Source organism: Cupressus sempervirens, chromosome 2, assembly GCF_028749045.1.
Source record: "Cupressus sempervirens isolate cs-2001-9-10 chromosome 2, ASM2874904v1, whole genome shotgun sequence".
NCBI lineage: Eukaryota > Viridiplantae > Streptophyta > Pinopsida > Cupressales > Cupressaceae > Cupressus > Cupressus sempervirens.
Genome location: NC_143119.1, coordinates 349,538,186 through 349,559,194, shown reverse-complemented (window position 1 = coordinate 349,559,194; position 21,009 = coordinate 349,538,186). Strand labels below are relative to the sequence as shown.

The 21,009-nt window shown below is 33.1% G+C and overlaps 2 protein-coding genes across 2 annotated transcripts; both read right to left on the bottom strand.

The window, feature by feature from the left end:
• Window positions 1-2,189: 2,189 nt before the first annotated feature.
• On the bottom strand, window positions 2,190-2,903 carry LOC149572577 (late embryogenesis abundant protein Lea5-D-like). The gene is made up of 2 exons (XM_089813674.1): window positions 2,767-2,903; window positions 2,190-2,666 (listed from the first exon to the last, which is right to left on the bottom strand). Exons 1-2 carry the CDS (start codon window positions 2,835-2,837, stop codon window positions 2,450-2,452), a joined length of 288 nt encoding a protein of 95 aa, XP_089669800.1. The 5' UTR covers window positions 2,838-2,903; the 3' UTR covers window positions 2,190-2,449.
• A 3,457-nt stretch (window positions 2,904-6,360) lies between these two features.
• Window positions 6,361-7,095, bottom strand: LOC149572576 (uncharacterized). The gene is made up of 2 exons (XM_089811751.1): window positions 6,913-7,095; window positions 6,361-6,806 (listed from the first exon to the last, which is right to left on the bottom strand). The coding sequence occupies exons 1-2, from the start codon at window positions 6,981-6,983 to the stop codon at window positions 6,605-6,607; spliced, it is 273 nt and encodes a 90-aa protein (XP_089667877.1). The 5' UTR covers window positions 6,984-7,095; the 3' UTR covers window positions 6,361-6,604.
• Between the last annotated feature and the right edge of the window lie 13,914 nt (window positions 7,096-21,009).

The window sequence follows — 21,009 nt, the reverse complement described above, 5'->3', positions numbered from 1 at the left end:
TCCTTGGATCATTTGATTACATGAGATAGTTCTCAAATATTTCTTTATAGGTTGAGCTTCATTCAATTCTATCATGGTGGTAAGACTAGAAGTAAAATCTTTGCATTGTGTTCAATAGTTGTGATTTGACCTTCTCTATAGAGTTCTTGATGTTTTCTCTTCATCATTTTACAAGACTATAGAAGGATAAATATTATATGCATCCCCTCTAATTTGGATTTATAGGAATAAAGAAGTAAATGGTAGTCTTCACTTAAGAATAATATTACTCTGTTTCTTTGGTGATCAATCCATTAAGGGGATCAACTTAGTGAAGCAAATGCATATTAGACTAGCTAAACTTGAATCTATAGCACATTGCATATTAATCTTACAAGCACCTCTTTTAGATTTTCCCTCATGTCCAAGATGCTTCAAAGCTAATCCATCGTCTTTTTTCTTCTTTTCATCCAAGATTTTCCATTAACAAATTCTATATTTGAAGATACACTCTTTTGGCACAATTATATTCTTAGAATCTTGTACTTCTTTTGACTCTATTTTATTTCAAATCTTGAAAGCTAAAATAGTTTTATATTTTCATATTGAAACTATTATCATTATTTATCTACTAATAAGAATTTTAATTTCCCTATCTATTCTTCTTTTCTGAAATTGTAAGTACAGGTAACAAAGTTCTAGCATTTGCAAGACCTCTACCATTGAGAAATTGCTCGTTATATGAAGAGATAAAGTTTACCTTATCACATTACCCAAAGGTCATCACCATTTATTTTGTAGCTAGATATGTTGAAACAAAGTCAATTATTCTACCTCTCACAATAAAGGGATTTGATTCCATCTGAGTTTAAATTATCTCCCCAATAAAGGGGTTGGATTGCATCCTTTACAGAGGCTATATTATCTCTCCTGTGGAGAGGTTGGATTTAGGAAGAAATCACCACTTACATTGCCTAGAGATCGCCACCATCTATTATTTTCCAATGTATATGCTAATACAAAGTCAAATTTCATCACCTCCCCAATAGAGAGATTGGATTCCATTTGAGGTTAAATTATCTCCATAATAAAGGGGTTGGGTTTCACCATTTGGAGAGGATATATTACATCAATAATATAGGAGTTGGATTTAGAAAAAATTTACCACCTCACATTGCCCAAAGATCGTCACCCTCTATTCTCTAGCAATGGATGTGTTTAAACAAAGTAAATCTTAATTACTTCCCCAACAACGAGATGAGATTATACCTAAGGTTTAATTACCTCCCTAGTAAAGTGGGATTGGATTCCATCCTTTGGAGATTCTATATCATTTCTCCAATAGAGGGGTTGGACTCCATACTTAAATGGAGAGGCCCAACATAGGGTCATGTTAAGGCTTTATCTTGTGCCTTTGTCACTATATTGCTTTATCTTGTGCCTTTGCCACTATATTAGAGAGAGTAGGTGTTGCTTGTTATGTAGAAGTATAAAAATGGCTAGGAGATCTTTGATGTTGTTTGAAAAATCGTTTCTTTGGTTCTGGATCCTCAAATAAGGTGATAAGTCATCTTCTAGTATTGATACTTACATTTAAAACATATACATATATATGTTTGATGATATATATTTGGTATTTTGTCTTGTAAATTGTTAAACTAGCTTTTTAATATAAAAGATTATAATATATTATATTGTTCAATTATTAATTAAAGATTCTCTTATGAAATGATGCTAAAAAAAAATACACAATCAAATCTACAAGCAAAATTTCATGACAAATGAATTGTAGAAATCTGATAAGGTTAAGATTAAGATTCTATTAAATATGATAAGGTTAAGATTCTATTATGTATTTTATTTTTTCCATTAATACATTTAGTTTATATATGTATGTAGAATAAAATAGATAAATCTATTTCAAACAATCAATTGACACAATAAAAACTCTAAACAAAATTGCACTTAATTTGTTATATGTACTTTATCTAATCTACTAGTTAAGAAATTGATTTAAAGACTTTTAAAAGCAATTATGTTGTATATCTATTTATATTTTCCTTAAAAATCTCTTTTATTGAGCTGATATTCTTTAATGAATCAACAAAAACAAATTGAAATTCCACTCATCTATGTGGCGACTTCAATTTCATCTTCCATAACCCACAGTTCTATAGCAAGACATAAAACGGAGCTTCTGATCCACCAAATTTATAATAAATAGTATTTCAAATTAATTTTTCTAAATAAAAAATCTTTCACTACAAATCCGTGAAAAAACATCGGTGCCTGCAGTAAATTCCCGCCACGAGAAAGGAAACCAAGCATCTCTAAACTGGAAATATTCAAGGCCCTTCTCGTTGCAGTATTGAGATCGACATCGCTGTAAATGGCAGATCCATTAGAGCTTGCGACTAAAAGATCATCTACTACATAGATCAATAACAGCAAAAATCTTTGTTTCAAGAAATTAATTTTTTTGGCGAGAAGGTAGGGTTTTGGATTTGAATAGATTTTCCCTGATTTGGGAAACGTCTTTAATATCCCCAAAATGGTCCTCTGGTAAATAATAACCAGTAATGGGGTGAGGCATCCAGCTTTTCCGTCTACTCTTCTCCTCCGCCTCTTTCATCTCCGCCTGCACTCCTCGTAACTCCATTTTTCCTGCTACGGCGCTGTAATCTCTCCTGCAAATCACAAAGGAGCCAAAATAAATTCAAAATCTTTCATTTTGCACCAGAAAAAAATTTGAAGATAAACAGAAGATTAAGGAAATTTGAAGCTTACCTGGCTATATTTCCAAACCCTAGAAGTCGAGAAAAGGCCTTGGAATCGAGCATTGAGATATATCTGGCCATGGGAACTTCCTCTGTTTTCTTATCCCGCAGAGGCACAGATAGATCTCAAATGGCTTCCGATGAGATGTTTCACAATGCAAGGGATGGAGGATTTAAATAGAATTTGCTGGGGTTCAGATTTAGTGTGGGAAATCTTTTCAGGTTGAAAAAGAATCAGATTGTGTGGACGGCGTCAAGGAAGACTCTGGCTTTTTGTGGTTTGTCCCACGCGGGCGGCTGAGTGGAAAGAATGTAGTTGTATAACTCTTCATTGCCAGGTGGAAGCGAATGTTTTTTTCTCCGATGCTTCCCACTTTACGCGTCAATCTTTGCCTCCTCATTATTCATTACTGTAAGTTTCCACGCTGGAGCATTCATTGTCAAAGTGGCTTTTCCTGCGGTAAAACCAAAATGAATATCTGATCGGAGGAAGTCTTTTAAATAATAATAATGGAGGATGGGAATAAAATATACGGACCATGGGAAAAGATGCAGGGGACCGTCTTGAGAAAGTGGTGAATTATTTGCTCTCCTACCATTATTATTCTGATCAATAATTCGTGTATGAGAAGATGACGTGTCTCGAGGTAATGAGTATAAAATTAATTTAAGACTATAATTATGAGGCGGCAAGAATTCAATTCTGGCAAGACATCGTGTCCAAGGAGAATGCATCGATGCAATTGTAAAGGAACGTATAAATATACAATTTGCTTTTTATTTTGTCATTAGTTTAAGATTCAATTCACTATTTTGTCATTGATATTTATTGTTATTGTATTAAAAAATTATTGTTCATTTTAATTCTTTTAGCTATTTGAAGTAATTGATAACTTAAATTATCTGTATGTGTATGTCTATATGATTTTGAAAAGATGAACTTCATAATGATTGTTTAGACATTTTAAGATTGTTTATCTATTTCAAATATGAATAGTTCAATAGAAGAAAATATTCATCATATAAGACTATAACCATTGAAGACAACATTTCTAATCTTAACATTTATAAACAATGAAGTATAAATACTCTAATCTATATAGTATAAAATGAAAGAGCTTTATAATAATTTTGAATGAGATAACATAAGATCGTCATCTATCTATTAGTGATCTTGTACCATGTAAAATATTGTTGGAAGATATTTTTATATAATAATTTTTCAAGTTAAGACAAATCAATTACTATTAAAAAATAATAAATGAGATATTGTAAGGATATATGGATATCTTGAAACATTGGACTTTTAATGGAGAACTCTTTGTACAACAAGCAATTGTATATTAATCTCTTTGGAGGCACTTTTAAAAGATTTTATAAAAATTTAAATCCAAGAATCAAACATAACAAGTTCACACCCTAGAACATGTCATTGAAAACATAATCATTGAAAGTATGACAATAATAGTTGTGTTCCTTTATAAGGAAAGTTCTCTTGTTGTATAATAAGAGGGAATTGCTCATCTCAACATGATGGTTAATGCATATCCATGTTGAACTACAAGCAAGAAAAATATTTTCTTTCTTGCAATTGTTTTTAAAATTATGTCCCAAGAACTTAAAAAGTAATCTAATCATTCTTCAAATAAAAATTTGAAAAATTTATCAAAGAAAGTCATACATCCTCATAACATAATACTTCTTGTGATGTGGAGCCTTTATTAGACTCGAAGGTGTTAATTTCTCTCATTTTATTCAGTGTGATTGCCCCTTGAATTATTACTATTGGGATTTGGGGGCAATGCCCCTTGCGAGGTTTTGGGGTAGAGCCCTAGGTGCGCTCCATGTCACAATACAGGGTGTGGCCGATGGGCAACAACCCTATGGGGGTTTTGGGGGGTAGCACCCCTGAAAGCTCAAATGATTATATGATTGTAAAAGGCGTCGGCTGTTATTTTTCTATTGGACGACTTATTGTAGCCCTAGTTTTATGAGTGGCAAAAAGCTTGTATTAAATGGTTTAGGGTTAGGGATTTCATATTGTATGATGAGATTGTAGCTTCTTGTGACAATATTGAGTTGTAAGGGATTGTGGATTGTAGTCACTAGATAATAATAATATTGGACTTGTTGTTGGTGGACATAGCCCAGAGATTGGGCGAACCATGTTAAATCTTTGTGTCTTGTGTTCTTTTTTGTGTAATTTATTATTTTTAGATATTGGTTATATTTGCATGTAATTATTATTTATGTATGTGGTTAATCCTAACAATACTAGATAATCTAATATATATACTTTTTGGATACCTTCTCCTTATGAAGAATTTAACATTATTAAGTCATCTTGAATGATTTTAAAATAAATAGCATTTTCCATAATTATATAGACAATTTCATTCGCCCTTCTCCTAAGACTAACATAATCTAATTACAAATAAATCTCTCATTTTGAAGAGTCATTTCTCTTGGTTGATTACTCAATAGGATGATCCACTTTTAACTTTTCCTTTCCATGCTTCTTAGCATGCCATTACTTGTGCTTAGTAGTGTTAACTCCTCACCATTACTTGTACTTAGTAGTGTCTTAACTCCTCACCAATAGCTTCATTCATACAAAGTCATGTCACAACACCCTCCTTAATAGAGGGGTTCAAAGCCTCCCTCCAATGAAGGGGACTTCATGTTAACATAAGATGGTATTGAGACTTTATTGTGCCTTTGGTACTATGATTGGGAGTATAATGTCTATTTTTATGTAGGACTTTCAAAATGGCTAATACATCTTGGATTCCCATTTCAAGAAAACTTGTTTCTCTTTGGATACTTGGTAAGACAATCCACCTTTTTCTCTTCTCTCCCATTCTCACCTCTTAATATCATTTCTTGTGTTTACCTAGACATAGATTTGATATTATATATTTTAGCTTGTAACTAAGTGATCATATTTTCTTGTAAACACACTATATTGCACGATTGCTTCTCAAATAATATAATTCCCCAAAAGCTATACTTCTCAAATAATATAATGCCCCAAAATTTTAATGTTTTGATTCAAATCAAAGAGCTCCCTATTTCCTTAATTGATTTCCTTAATTGATTCAAATCAAAGAGGTCCCTTTTTCCTCAATTGATCTAACAATTAAACTAGACACACTTATTTATAATGTTAGATATCTTGTTATTAACTCAAAATTAGAACATGTTGATCAATTAAGTTTTAAGTTTTAAATTTATTTTAAATAAAAAAAATTTATTCAAACACATCTTTTAAACAATTAGATAAAAACTTAATATGAAAAACCATCAAGTTATAGATGTGGTTACAATTACAGATATGATTACAATTCATCTATAGATGATTAAGTGATTAAATTGTCATGTAAGCAGAAATCCTCAGAACTACACATAATGTAAGATTCATAAAAGTAAATTTTTAATATTATTAAAATTTATTAGGAAATTCTCAAAACATATGTATAATAGTCAACCTTATTTTTCAATCAATTTTTCTTAATAATCAATTAAATATTACTTTTCAAATTCTAAAATGTTATATTTTACCATATATATAGTCATATAAATCCATATGAAATATGACACGAGCTTCCGAAAAATAATATTTTATTGTGTTCCAAAAAAATTATTTTATTGTGCAACAAAAAAATCCCTAAGAATGACCATACGGCCATTAAATTACGCAGAAGATAGGAAAATAACATCATTCGAAACTCCTCCTTTCACTGAAATCTGGATATTTATATCAGTGTAAATCACACTAAAGCTTGTGTCGACAAATCATCTTCTGCGGATGAGGAGGAACAGGGGAATTCTGGATGTGGAGAGATCTATCAATTAAGTGGGCGAGAGGGAAGAGTATTGTATTTCATTTTACTTTCCCCGACTTGGGGAACATCTTGATTATCCCCAAAATGGTCCTCTGGTAAATAGTAGCCAGTGATGGGGTGAGGCATCCAACTCCTCTGTCTACTCTTCTCCTCTGCCTCTTTCCCCTCCGCCTTCCTTTGCCCTGCTACGGCGCCGTATTCTCTCCTGCAAATCACAAACAAACAAAATTAAAATTAACAAAACCCTTCATTTTGCACCAGAAACTTAGAAAAAAAATTAGAGGGAAATTAATGGCAATGTGAAGCCTTACCTGGCTATATTTGGAAACCCTAAAAGCCGAGAGAAAGCCTTGGAATCGAGCAGGGAGATAGATCTGGCCATGGCAACTTCCTCTGCTTTCTTGTTCGACAAAAGGCGCAGATAAATCTCAAATGGCTCTCGCTGAAATCACAATGGGGAAGGCAAATGGGCAGATTTAAAAACAATGGGCCGATGGACGGCTTAAATAGAATTTGTGGATGTTAAACATCAATTATTGAGTTGGGGCGTCTGGACGGCGTCAAAGAAACACGCAAAATAATGTAGAGCTGTACATTCTTTGGGTTGCCAGGTGGAAGTCGAGTGGTTGCCAGATGCTTCCCACGACCGAGTTTACGCGTCAGTCTTTGCTGTGCGAGTTTCAACATTCGGGGTTTCTGGCTTTCCACGCTGGAACGTCCCTTCCGAGCGTTCCCGAGGTAATAATAAAAGGATGAATAATTAGTTAAAGAAAGGTATATTAATCTTAATAATGTTGTGGGCAGAATCTATGGACCATCCGTAGGAGATGGGGAATGATTTGCTTATTGTTATTAGTAGTGGCGAATGAGATGATGACGTATTTCTATATATGGAATACAAAATATTGTTAAATGTATCATCCACAAGCACACGCATTTGGTAGTGGCTCAACCATCAGATTGGCTCGCTCTTTCTATATAACTATTTATAACCTTTGGAAAAAGAACTACTACATCATGCACAAATAACTTCTTCTTTTATATAGGATCATTATCATTTTATTGGTACTTTAAATTCTTGCCATTATAAACACCCTATGAAATAATAAAAATAATATAGGGTATTAAACTTAAGGTTAGACAATCAAGTAAGAACGAGAATTAAACATAGGTTAGACAATCAAATAAGAATAAGAGACGCAATGGTCAAAGTTCCTTTCAATAGTTAAAAAAGAAGGAAAGTAGATAGAAAAGGAGAGAGGGGGGACGCTTACATATTTTTATATTTTTGTAGTTTGTCATAACATGTTTTAACATAGATTTTATTGACAAGAAGAGATCATTTCATAAGAAGGTACTAGTCTAATTGAAAAATTTTTGAATTAAAAGAATCATTCTTTGATCATATATTCATCATTATTAATGTAGTTTAACTATTCTAATTGTCAATATCCTTTTAGTTATATTTAAGATCTCTATAATCATAGTTCAAAAAATATATAAAGTTCATGTTAAGTTAAATATAAAAAGTAAAATGATACTTATAAAAATATATAATAAATCAACACAAATATAACTAGCAGTTGCACACTTTTGTGCTTGCAACGATAAGTTGATACGTGTTCGATAATAAAATTATTATTTTTAAATATAATTTTATCTGAACAAATTAAATACTAAAATATTTTAAATTGATTAATAAATATTATTTATTTAAAATCAATTTATCAAATATGAAAAAAAAAATCATTTTTAAAAACTCCATCAAAAAATCTATTATGAAAAATTAATAAGAGAAATACAAAAAAATAATATATAAAAATAGTGACTTCTCTATTGAATAAATAAATTATAGAAACTAATAAACAATTTTTATTTTTTTAAAACAATTTAAAAACTAAAACCTAAACCATTTTTAAAAATCAAAAGTTAAATAAATGGAGATCACAACATGAGCTAATATTTTTTAAATAAATAAGAAAAGAAAAACAATAGTTGAAAGTGGAGATTTGAAATATAATCTTATGGGACAAATTAGATTATTAATAATTTTCAATTTAAATAACATAATATTTGCTAAAATCTTTTAAATAGATTAATAAATATTATTTATTTAAATTCAATTTTTTTAAAAATCATTTAAACAACCTCAAAAATAATATGAAAAAGTAACCCCATCTCTAACAAATATTATTAAATAAATTATAGAAACTAAAAAACAATATTTAAGGAAAAAACTAAACTAATATAAAAAAATAATTTAAAATAATTTAAAAATTAAAACCTAGATCAATTTTAAAAAACAAAAATTAAATAAATAGAGATCACAACATAAGAGATCTAAGGTTGCTTAATGGGACTCCCTGGAGTAACTTCGAAGGTGGAAGAGGTCTAAGACAGAGTGATCCTCTTTCCCCTTACCTTTTTCATTATGGTGCTGGAGTGTTAGGAAGGTCAGTTACTAGGTTACCTGGTCTGGGTAGCTTGAAAGGTATCAAGCCATCTACTACTCTAACATATGAGGTTATCCAGCAATTTGTGGATGACACTTTTATTTTCGGAGAATCCTCTATCCAGGAAGCCAATGCTTGGAGGACCTTCGTCGCCAATTATGAGAATTGCTCAAGTCAACACATTAACCTAGTTAAAAGTAAGATTTTTGTTTTAATACACCTGAGGATTTGCAAGTGAAGGTTAAAAATATACTCGGATGTTAGTCAGACAACCTTCCAGATACCTACCTTGGCCTTCCTCTAACTATCAAGGAAGTCTCTACCACCTTAATAATAATGATGATTTTAAATTTAAATAACATAATATTTATTAAAATCTTTTAAATTGATTAATAAATAATATTTATTAAATTCAATTTATCAAATATGAAAAAAAAATCATTTAAAAAAATATCCATCAAAAAATCTATTATGAAAAATTAATATGAAAAATACAAAAAGAGAAAAAAAAAAGAAAAAATAGCAACGACTCTAACAAATATTCTATTGACAAAATAAATTATAGAAACTTAAAAATAATATTTAAAGAAAAAACTAAACTAATACAAAAGATTAATTAAAATGATTTAAAAACTAAAATCTAAATCAATTTCAAAAATCAAAAGTTAAATAAATTTAGATCACAACATGAGCTAATGTGGAGATCACAATTAATTATTTTTAAAATAAATAGAAAAAGAAAAAGAATAGTTAAAAGTGGAGATAAAAACTAATAAATATCAAAACAAAAGTTAAAAGTGGAGTGAGATTAACACTGACCGATAAATAATTAATGGGAAGGATTTACAATTTTCTATCCAAACTGACAACTTTTTCATCACAAATTGAATTTCCAAGAACAAAGTTCCCACAAATAGCCTATCGGCTAAATTATATTTTAAAATAATTTTAAATACTATTTGTAATTAAATGTAAAAAAATTGTAAAGAAAAATAATTATAAAAATAAAATGAAAAGTTAGTTTATAATTTATTTATTTATTTAATTCAACTTATATTTATAATAATTATCAATAATTTTTATAAAATTGGTAATATTAATAAAAATAATATAAAAAACTAAATTAAAGTATTAAAATATTAAAATTTAATATTGCCAAATCAAAAAAAAAAATTGTTAAATTGAAATAAATATAATTACATTATTAAATAAATTAAATTAAAAAATATAATACTTCTTAAATATTAAAAATGAAAAAGATAAATATTTACGATTAAAATTAAAATTAGAATTAATTTATAATAGTTATCAACATTATATATATATATATATATATATATATATATATATATATATATATATATATATATATATATATATATATATATATATATATATATATATACATATATAAAATAAAAATTTAAAAATAGTTATTTATATTACATAATGAATAATATCACATTATTAAAAAGTAGAAAATGAGGAAGGAAATCCTTAACTAAACTTAGAGCAGCTACAAGACTAGATAGAAATAAGAAGAAGATTAATGTTCTTATGAATATAGGGAAGGAGAAGTTCCTTCCAACAAAGTCATAAAGCTAACAACATGGAATGTTAGGGACCTAAATGCACCTAACAAAAAGTGTTTACTCAAGCACAATTTAACATTATTTGAATAAGATATAGTATTAATACAAGAATCGAAACTTAACCAAAAAAGGAGAAAAACTTAGAAGAAAACTAGGTTCTTGGAAAACATATCTAGTTGATTCAATAGAGGCCTCAAGTGGGTTTAGTATTATATGGGACACAAGGAGGGTAGATTTCACTCCACTTGCATCCAATAATAATTGGATGAGGGAGAGTAAAAAGCTTCAAAGGAAAATGTCTAGAGTTAAATCTGTAAGAAAATATTTTCATTGGGGCATATTTTAATGCAATTCTAGATTCAAGAGAAAAAGTAGGTGGATCCACAACCATTAACCAAGTAACATTAGATTTCAAAGCATGGTTCGCAAAAGATAAACTTATTGACATTCCTACATCTAATGAGGTCTCTACATGGAATAATAGACGAATGGACTTCTAGAACATAGCAAAAAGATCAGACAAATTTATATTTACAAGAAATCTAATATCACTCATAGCAAACATATATACACTCAATTATTTACTAGAAAAGGCTACCCTCACTAGTAGACTTGCTAAATAGATGATGGTCCTTTCAGAGTTTGACATAGAGTACATTGAGCATAAAGAAATCAAAGGAAAAGCCATAGCAGATCAATTGGTTGATTTTCCAATACAAGATAATTCACCTATTCAAGATAACTTCCCAGATGAACACCTCATGTATATGACTGAAAGAACATGGAAGAGTTCTTGTTAAAAATTTGTTCAGCACTCCCCTTAGGATAACAAGGGATTGACTACCTCTTGTGTACTATAAGTTGAGTGGTTATATCAGACATTGATAGATCAGTCTTTTGGTCCAATGATGATGCAGGAGCATCTGACATTCAAAATAAAGGGGGCATGTTGAGAGTAAAAATTTTAAAAATAAAATTGTGGAGAGAGAAAGTGACGAAAATAGAAGGAATATTTTTTTTTAAAATAAGGGAAAAAGGAGAAAAAAGAAAAGAAAAAAAAAAAGGAATTTCTATTTTCGAGGTGCATAAGTGGCATAATAGAAAAATAAAATAAAAATGGTTGTCATTCCATTTATTCAGGTGTGTAGGTGGAATTCTAGAAGGTTGTGGATATTGTGTAGGTGGAATCCTAAAATGTTGTGGATAAATCATGCATTAGGTGGCAAGTGCCTATTTAAGCAAGGCATATGAGCATTTCTAATCAAGCTTTGGAAGGTCAAGCTTCAAGGTGTGAAAGCTCTTAAGGTGTAGCTCTTCAAGTAGAAGTTCTTGGGTGGAAGTTTTGGAGGTGAAGGCTCTTAGTTGAGAAATTCTTCTTGGTGAAGCTCTTGGTGTGAAGACTCTTCTTGTGGAAATTATTATTTCGGAGTTCTTTTATGTTGAAGAATATGTAAACTTCTTTTTGAAGAAGTCATATCTGTGATATCATCTTGTGGATGTTGTAAGGATTTTCAAGTATAATAAATTTGCTTGGAAAGAATTTTGTCATCCCTTTGTCTCTATATTGTTGCATTTTTTGTTATGAGTTGGTAGGGTGGTGTGACCCTTGATCAAGTGGTATCAAAGCATAGTTGTTCCTGAGCGTGTAGACAGATCATCGAAGTTGTGGCAGTTTGCACCAGGACCTTTGGAGGACATGCAAATTGATCGATGGATGCGAAGATGGAAGGTTGATCTTATTGAGGCATGATCATATATAGTTTGTGGATTATAGATCAGTGGTTCTAGACTTGTGATGTGGTTCTTGATTGTTCATGCGAGGTGGCAGGTTGCAATCTGACTTGCAAACAATTCAAGGTTGTCACAAGGAGCGTGGGAAGGATTTGTTGTAGAGGGTTTATGAAGATCTTAGTAGATGGCTCCAAGAGGATTGGACCCTAAGATGATTGCAAATCTTTGTGATGTGGTGGAGAGGAGGTTTTCTGAGATGACTACTCGGCTTGAAGCTAGCTTGGCTAATCAAGTTAGAGATGGGGTGAGGAAGGAATTCCATGAACATTTGTGGAGCTGGAGTCTGTCGATTCGGAAGAGAGTTGTTTGGTTGGTTAAGAGACTTGTTCGAGAGAGAAGATGGCATCACAAGGTTGAGGTGGAAGAAGTTGGTTTTGTTGATCAAATTGTGGACTCTGATACAGAACTTGCAGAGTAGCTAGAGGTTGTTACTGAAGATATTCTTAACCTTGTTGATGTTAGCATGCAGATTGGTTTTCATGATCAATTGGTTGGGTCTAACATGGAAATTGCAGAGCACTTGGTCATGGATGATTCAATTGCTATTGGTGATGACTTGTATGTTGTAGAGCATCTTGTTGTGAGCAATGAAACCACTAGTGTTGTGAGTTTGGCATATGTTGTTGAGGAGTTACATATTGTTGTTGATATGGAGTTTGTTGTTGTTGGTGTGGATTCACTAGTTGCTAATGTGGATGAAGGTTTGTTGATGAAGCATTGAGTTCAGTTTGTTTTTGGGAGTGAGCATGTTGATTGGATGGTTGAGATTTTGGCGTTTAACATATGGATGCAGATGTGGAAGATTTGCATGTTGGTTTTCTTGTCATTGTTGAGGTGGAAACCTTTGATGAAGATAAAGATGGTTGTAGATCTTTCTTTTGGCGTCAAAGTGTGGGACACACTTTCTATCTACCTGGGGAGTCTGATGCAGGAGCATCTTGCATCCAAAATAAAGGGGGCATGTTGAAAGTAAAAATTTTAAAATAAAAAATTGTGGAGGAGAGAGAAAGTGACGAAAAATAGAAGGAAACATTTTTTTAAAAAGGGAAAAAGGAGAAAAGAAAAAAAAAGGAATTTCTATTTTCAAGGTGCATAGGTGGCATAATAGAAAAATAAAATAAAAATGGTTGTCATTCCATTTATCGAGGTGTGTAGGTGGAATTCTAGAAGATTGTGGATATTGTGTAGGTGGAATCCTAGAAGGTTGTGGATATTGTGTAGGTGGAATTCTAGAAGGTTGTGGATAAATCATGCATTTGGTGGTAAGTGCCTATTTAAGCAAGGCATATGAGCATTTCTAATCAAGCTTTGGAAGGTCAAGCTTCAAGGTGTGAAAGCTCTGAAGGTGTAGCTCTTCAAGAAGAAGTTCTTGGGTGGAAGTTTTTGAGGTGAAGGCTCTTAGTTGGAAAATTCTTCTTGGTGAAGCTCTTGGTGTGAAGAATCTTCTTGTGGAAATTCTTATTTGGGAGTTCTCTTATGTTGAAGAATATGTAAACTTCTTTTTGAAGAAGTCATATATGTGATATCATCTTGTGGATGTTGTAAGGATTTTCAACGTATAATAAAATTGCTTGGGAAACATTTTGTCATCCCTTTGTCTCCATATTGTTGCATTTTTTGTTATGAATTGGTAGGGTGGTGTGGCCCTTCATCAAATGACAACCACACTCTAACAAGTGGTATCAAAGCTTGGTCACAGGTTTGAATCCTCAAACTAGTAGTTATAAATTTTTTCAGTGCTCCTCTCGGGATTCGTGACAAGGGCTTAACTACCTCTTGTGTACTATGAGTTGAGTGATTGTAGTAGACATTAACAAATCGATCTTTTGGTCCAATGAAAACCTCACTCTAACAATTCTTTGATGGATCCTTTATAAAAAAAATGGTTTAGGACATGGTGTGTTGTTTGTTTCTCCTCATGGGTACACGATTCCTAAGTCTTACAAGTTATTATTCCCATGTACAAAAAACATTGTTGAGTATGAAGCTTTAACAAATGGACTTAAGATGGCCATAGAATGGAGAATCACAGAGTTACACATCTATGGGAATTCACAATTGATAATCAACCAAGTCAATGATGAATATCAAACAAAAAATGAGAAAATGGTACCTTACAAGAAAATGGTTGATTCCTTGAAACGATGCTTTACATTTGTTATGTTTCAGCAAATCCCTAGAGCATAAAATAAAGCAGATGATGCTATGGCTATACTTGCTTCACTCATTCAATTAGAGAAACATGAATCTAGATTTGAATTCCTAGTGGAAGAGCTACATCACCCTATCTATGACTCCCAAGAAAGTCATGTAATTTGTACCCTTGTTGGTTGTGAGTCATCACATTGGGGTGTCATTTACTCATACCTTCGTGATGGCATTGTACCTAAAACCTTTAACCAATCTGAATGCAAAAACCTTACCCAAAATTCCTCTCATCATTCCCTTATCTCTAGTGGTTTGTATAGGAGGGATCTAGATGGAACACTTCTTAGATGCTTAGAAAAGGAAGAATGTGACCAAGTGTTAGTTGACATCCACGAGGGCATTTGTGGGGGACATTCCAATGGTCTTTCCATGGCCTAAAGATTGCTTATGGAGGAGTACTATTGGCCTATGATGTCGATTGATGCAGTAACTTTTGCAAAGTCATGTGAAAAGTGTCCAAAACATGGTAACTTGATACATGCTCCATGCAGGGAGCTCATTCCTTCTATATCTCATTGGCCATTTTAGTGTTGGGCCTTTGATCTTGTTGGGAAGATTCATCCCAACTCATCAGGTGGACATAAGCTTATTATCACTGCTATTGATTACTTCACTAAGTGAAGGAATCTCAACCTCTAAAGGTAACCCCAATAAGTATTCTACATTCCAATTTGATATAAATCACATTCATATCTTCATAGTTGCACTAGTGACTAGTGATGATGTTGGAAATAATCAATACTAGCTAGGTTACTAAGAGGGGAGGGGTAAATCAGTAACCTCAAAATTTTTAAATTAATTCAGTACTTAATCCATTCATCATTCATTCATCTAATCTACTGCATGCATGAGAAAAGATATACATTCATAACACATGCACAAAGTATTTTGGAGACCCAAAAACCTTCCAAATAGCAAGTAAAAATAAGGTGGGGATGATACCCGCAAAACTTCACTACTATAGTATAAAGTTGGCCTATTAGTGCTTACATTGACCACTTTTGATGATATGCCTTGTTAAGAGCAATTTGGACTGCTACATCCACCTTATTAGAGGTTTTACAAACATACACTGAAGTATGCACTCTGTTAGGATATTTAAACAAAGACTGTTAAGTCTACCCTGCTAAAGGATTTAGAAAACTGATTCACCTGTCAAGATGAAATAGTAGATCTGACTTACAACTTGATTGCTAATTAGATCTTTGATCTGTAGATCCTTGAAGTACATATCACCTCTTGTGATTGATATAACTTTACTACTCCTTGTAGACCTTGCTGAATACTTTGCTTTGCTGCTGATTCATATTCACTCTTCTCAAAACATTACATATTCATTCCTTGATACTCACATCCATACATTGAAAATGATACAATACATTACATATATACCATTCCAATATTTTCAATTACAAGGTTGGCTAAAACACAAGCAAACAAAATATTACTGAGTCCACCAAATAGTAGAAACTCAGGTTCTGAATAGATGACTTGGTGACCTTCTGATACTTGGCATCCACTACATTACTTGGCATCATCATGCACTCGATAGAAGTAGAAGCTCAGTCCATACTAATCACACAACATAGCTTCGAACTTGGTAACCATTGGAGACTCGATAGATATAGTGTCACTCAGTAGATATTGAATCCTTTGTTTACCTTGCTTCACTCAGTAAACACTACACATCCATCACTCAGTAGACAATGGCTTCTCATCACACAAATTGATGACTCAGTAGACACTGTGAAGCTCGGTGACCACTATCTGCTCGGTGAACACTATAGGCTCGATAAACACTAGTGGATTGCATACTCACTCGGTAGCTTCAGGAATGCTCGGTGTGAAGTGCTTAACTGATGAACTTACTTGGCAACCACTGAATTCTCAGTGTAAACTATGGACTAAGTGATCAGCTCGATAATCATACATAATTGAATAAGTGTTGTCACTAATGAGAAATACAACATAATGCCAACAATCTCCCCCTTTGGCATTAGTGACAAAAACACTTATAAGCCTTATGTACACTGATATACTAATTTTTGATTTTTCAAAATTGATCTTTGTAAAGCTATTGTATATACATTTGTACATATCTCCCCCATACATATGACATAATATATACATAGTCTCTCAGTACATATATCAATCTATTTTCTCCCTTATTGTCTCCACAACTCTCTTATGATCTCTTACTCCCCCTTTTTGACAATAATGCCAAAGAGTTATGCAATATAATCAAATAGAGACACCAAAATGTGAGAGAAATTCGGAGTGTACCTTGAGAATAAGAGCTAAAGTCTTATCCCATTTGTCTTGCAAAATTTTGTAGGTGGAGAAAGCCACTTGAACTTCTACAGAAAGTTCAATCATATCATCTGCTATGGAAAAATTGTTATCCTGGACCAATGTTTTTGAATATGCGACATGTTTCTGCATTGAGTCCATAACTAGAAGGATCATGTTTTCTATATCTATCAATGTGGACCTGATCTTGGCTTCCTCTCTTAGCAATTTTGCTTGCATATTTGACAAAAATCTCACCTTGATGTGATATGTTGAGCTTGAACTAGGGTCAAGTTGTAGCCTTTGAGCACTAGCCTTCATATCTATATCAATCTTATTGAGTTTGTCCTTTATTTTCTTGGTATACTCAGTAACATCACAAAGTTTGGCAAAAAGTGATGTCACATTGGAAAAAGAATGTTCAAGATTGCTCAAAATTGAGAATAGTTCAACCTGGGTTATAGCAATGTGCTCAAGCACCTTGTTATCAAACTTCTTTTTTGCCTTTTCAATAAGCTTCTCTTGGCCAAATGTATCCTCATCGAACTTATTTACTATTGAAGTTGATGAACGATCAACCCCACAGCTCCCAAGAATCACCTGCATGCAAACACCTGTTACAGAAGAGAGAGGCAGAAAGCTATGGAGGCAGGAATTGCCAGATCCATAGATGAGACATTCTTGATGAGCAAAAAGAAAGATTGCTATTATCAAAAGTGAATTCTCAAGTTAAGTTTACAATGAGAGATCATCCTTATAAAGGAGATCAAAAACCTAAAAAAGGTCTAACCTAGGTTGCATCAAAATAATTAATAAAAGAAATTAATTATTAGATGCCTAAAGTTTAGCTTAAGCAACTAGAGTTAATTAGAAAATAGCTCCAAACATTTACGCTGTGCAGTCGTGCTCTAAAGTCGACACCTCAGATTGATGTGATGAGGGGTGTAAAGCCCAAGGAGAAACCGTCGAAGCCAAGGATGCACTAAACAAGGCCTCTAAACAAGCGCACCAATAAACCTCCATCGATCACGCATTCCAAAGAGAAATGTGCGCTGGGAAGATGTAAGGTAGGTGCAGGTGGCTCTGAAGGGAAGTAGGTGATTGCCGACCTCGTCTCCCCATGCATTGGTGCCAAAAAACAACCCTCTATCTTAAGTGATTGTGCATGACAGAGAAGACTTGCATTGTGCTGGAGAGTACATTGGACAACACATGGAGTAGGTGAACTAACTCTCTGACGGGTGTAGCTTCCATAGTGGGCCCGAAGAGTGAGGCATAGAGGTCCTTTGTTTTTGGAACCTTCGATCATATGTGTTGATTTGCGGTTCTTTTGGCCATGTTGAATTTCAATCACCTCGCATAGATCGGAAATGAAAAATTCCAATCTAAATTGTGTGAAACTTTTCTCAAAAAATGAGAAACTACCATTAGAGTGAAACACGCCAAGAAAAGAGATGCATGGGCAAGTGAAGAATGTTGACAACAGATAGCTTGTGCTCCCAATTTTCAAATGCCTGTCCAAAAACAAATTGCATAGCCAAATTTCAACAGGGACGTATTTTATATGGATATGGGGTTTTTCGAGCGCTTTAAGTTCAACAATGATGTCTGTTTTTGCTCAAAGTGCATCGAAAATCAGTGACTCCCCAGATCCAATAAAAAAATGTTGAAAGTTCAAATCTGAAAACCAATGTCAGATCTGATGCCAAATCTCTCACGAATAGAATAGGGGCATGAAGATCTGGTGCTCTGATACCATGTTGAAGTTGATGAACGATCAACCCCACAGCTCCCAAGAATCACCTGCATGCAAACACCTTTTACAGAAGAGAGAGGCAAAAAGCTATGGAGGCAGGAATTGCCAGATCCATAGATGAGACATTCTTGATGAGCAAAAAGAAAGATTGCTATTATCAAAAGTGAATTCTCAAGTTAAGTTTACAATGAGAGATCATCCTTATAAAGGAGATCAAAAACCTAAAAAAGGTCTAACCTAGGTTGCATCAAAATAATTAATAAAAGAAATTAATTATTAGATGCCTAAAGTTTAGCTTAAGCAACTAGAGTTAATTAGAAAATATCTAATAACTCTAACATTTACTGCTTCTTCCAATTGTAGAAAAATGTGTTGAGAAGAATCCACATCAACATCTATGGCTTTTGTTATTATATTTTTAGCATTCTCAATTATTGTAAACTCTCTATCTCTTTCAGCTCTGAGTTGTTTCTGCCTTGCTTTTTGCTCCAAAAGCTGACTAACCAGTCTCATTTCATCAACTATAGTAGTATCTAGATCCAATTTGGGAATTACAATTTCCTTGTCCAAATCAATGTCTTCATCAATTTCCTTACCAATAAGCAGAAGTTTTAAGGGTGTCTTTGGTTCTACTTTTGACCTTATTGTCTTGGACTTAGGAATAGAAACAACTATAGAAATAGTTGGACTTGCAGTAAAAACTTGAATGGGTCCAACTAAAGGAAAATTGAAAGAAGTGCTAACTATATCCAAAACTGATGTGCTACCCAAAATTGAAGATACAATAGGTGGAGCACAAACTGGAGTACTTACAACAGAAGAACTAACTGGAACAAAAGGTCCTATCAAAGTTGTAGTAGACAAAACTGTAGAACATGAAGGTAAACTTACTGTACATACTGTTGATGAAGTTGACAAAATTGTAAAACTAGATGTAGCTGATGTTGACTCGGGAGTTAATGAAGAAGGTTGCAGCTCAATAGATGAAGTGGTGGACACTTCCATTGTAGATACGTGGAGTTGTGAGGTAGCAAATAATGACTGAATAGATGATGTTTCTATTGCAGTTGCGGTCACATTTGTTGAAGCTATCTCCAACCCTGATGATGTAGCAGTCTTAGGTGGAGAATGAGGAAGGGAGGCTATAACTTGTGCTACAATTCTCACTAGATCACTCTCTTCATCTCCTTCCTTGTCTTCCTCTCTAGCTTCTTCCTCTTTCTCTTCATTATCATCATCCTTCATCAACTCTTGACATTCCTCAGCATCAATGGTAACACATGGAGTGTTATCTTCTTCATTGTCATCACTGTCTTCATCATCATCATCCTTGATTTCCACTGGGTCTTCACTGGGCTTGTGCAGATGATAGATGTTTTTCCACATGTTTGTTGCATCCCTAACCACATGCTCAATATATTTGATCAAAATCAAACATGTATAGAATCTTATCATCATTTTACCTTCATTGCTTTTCATTGTTGCCTTAACTTTTTCATCTGTAAGATTAGGTAGTAACTTCCTCAATGATTGATCATATATATCTTTTGTTGTCTGTACAGCCGATTCCCATCTTGGTTGCAATCTTACCAACAATTCATTAGAAATTTTAGGGGCAATTTGATCAAGGGAATATTTCCATTTTCCCATCTTGTTGAGTACTAGCTCCTCAATTTACATCTTCTCAGCATCTGTTCTTGTTTCAAACTTTAGGGCTTTGAAAGGTGAGTGGGGGCTTGCTCAATACAACTTCACTGCCACCTTTCTTCTTAGATCTCCTTGTGAATACAGCTGTGGAGGCTTTGGGTGGCTTGGTAATGATTACCCTGCCCTTCTTTTTCACTGGCTCTTCCTCCTCCTTAGATTCCTGCTCTTCTTCTTCTTCAAATTCCTCAATATCTTCACCTTTACCCTTGGTAAGCATGAGAGGGGCATTTGCAGTTTTCAACTTGGAAACCTTCCTCTTGCCTTTGCTAATAGCCTGGGGTAGCTTGATTTCCAGCTCAATTCTGGTTTTGGCCTCTTCATAGGTTCCAAAAATAGGTTGCTTAGGATCTACTGGCTCATTCACCAGTGCTTCAATGATATATTTTGTTTCATCAATTTTAACCTCATAAGGAAGAGGTCTCACCCATGCAATTCTAGGCCTAACTGCTTGGATATACACTCTATCACAATCAACCATAAAACATACATAATCTTTATAGTCCTCAACAAGCTTAGGAAGAATCCTAAACCTGTTGTTCATCTTCTCCTTGAAATCTTCAAAGTAATTATCCATAATGCTATCAAAATTTATACCCATTTCAGCAATGAAAT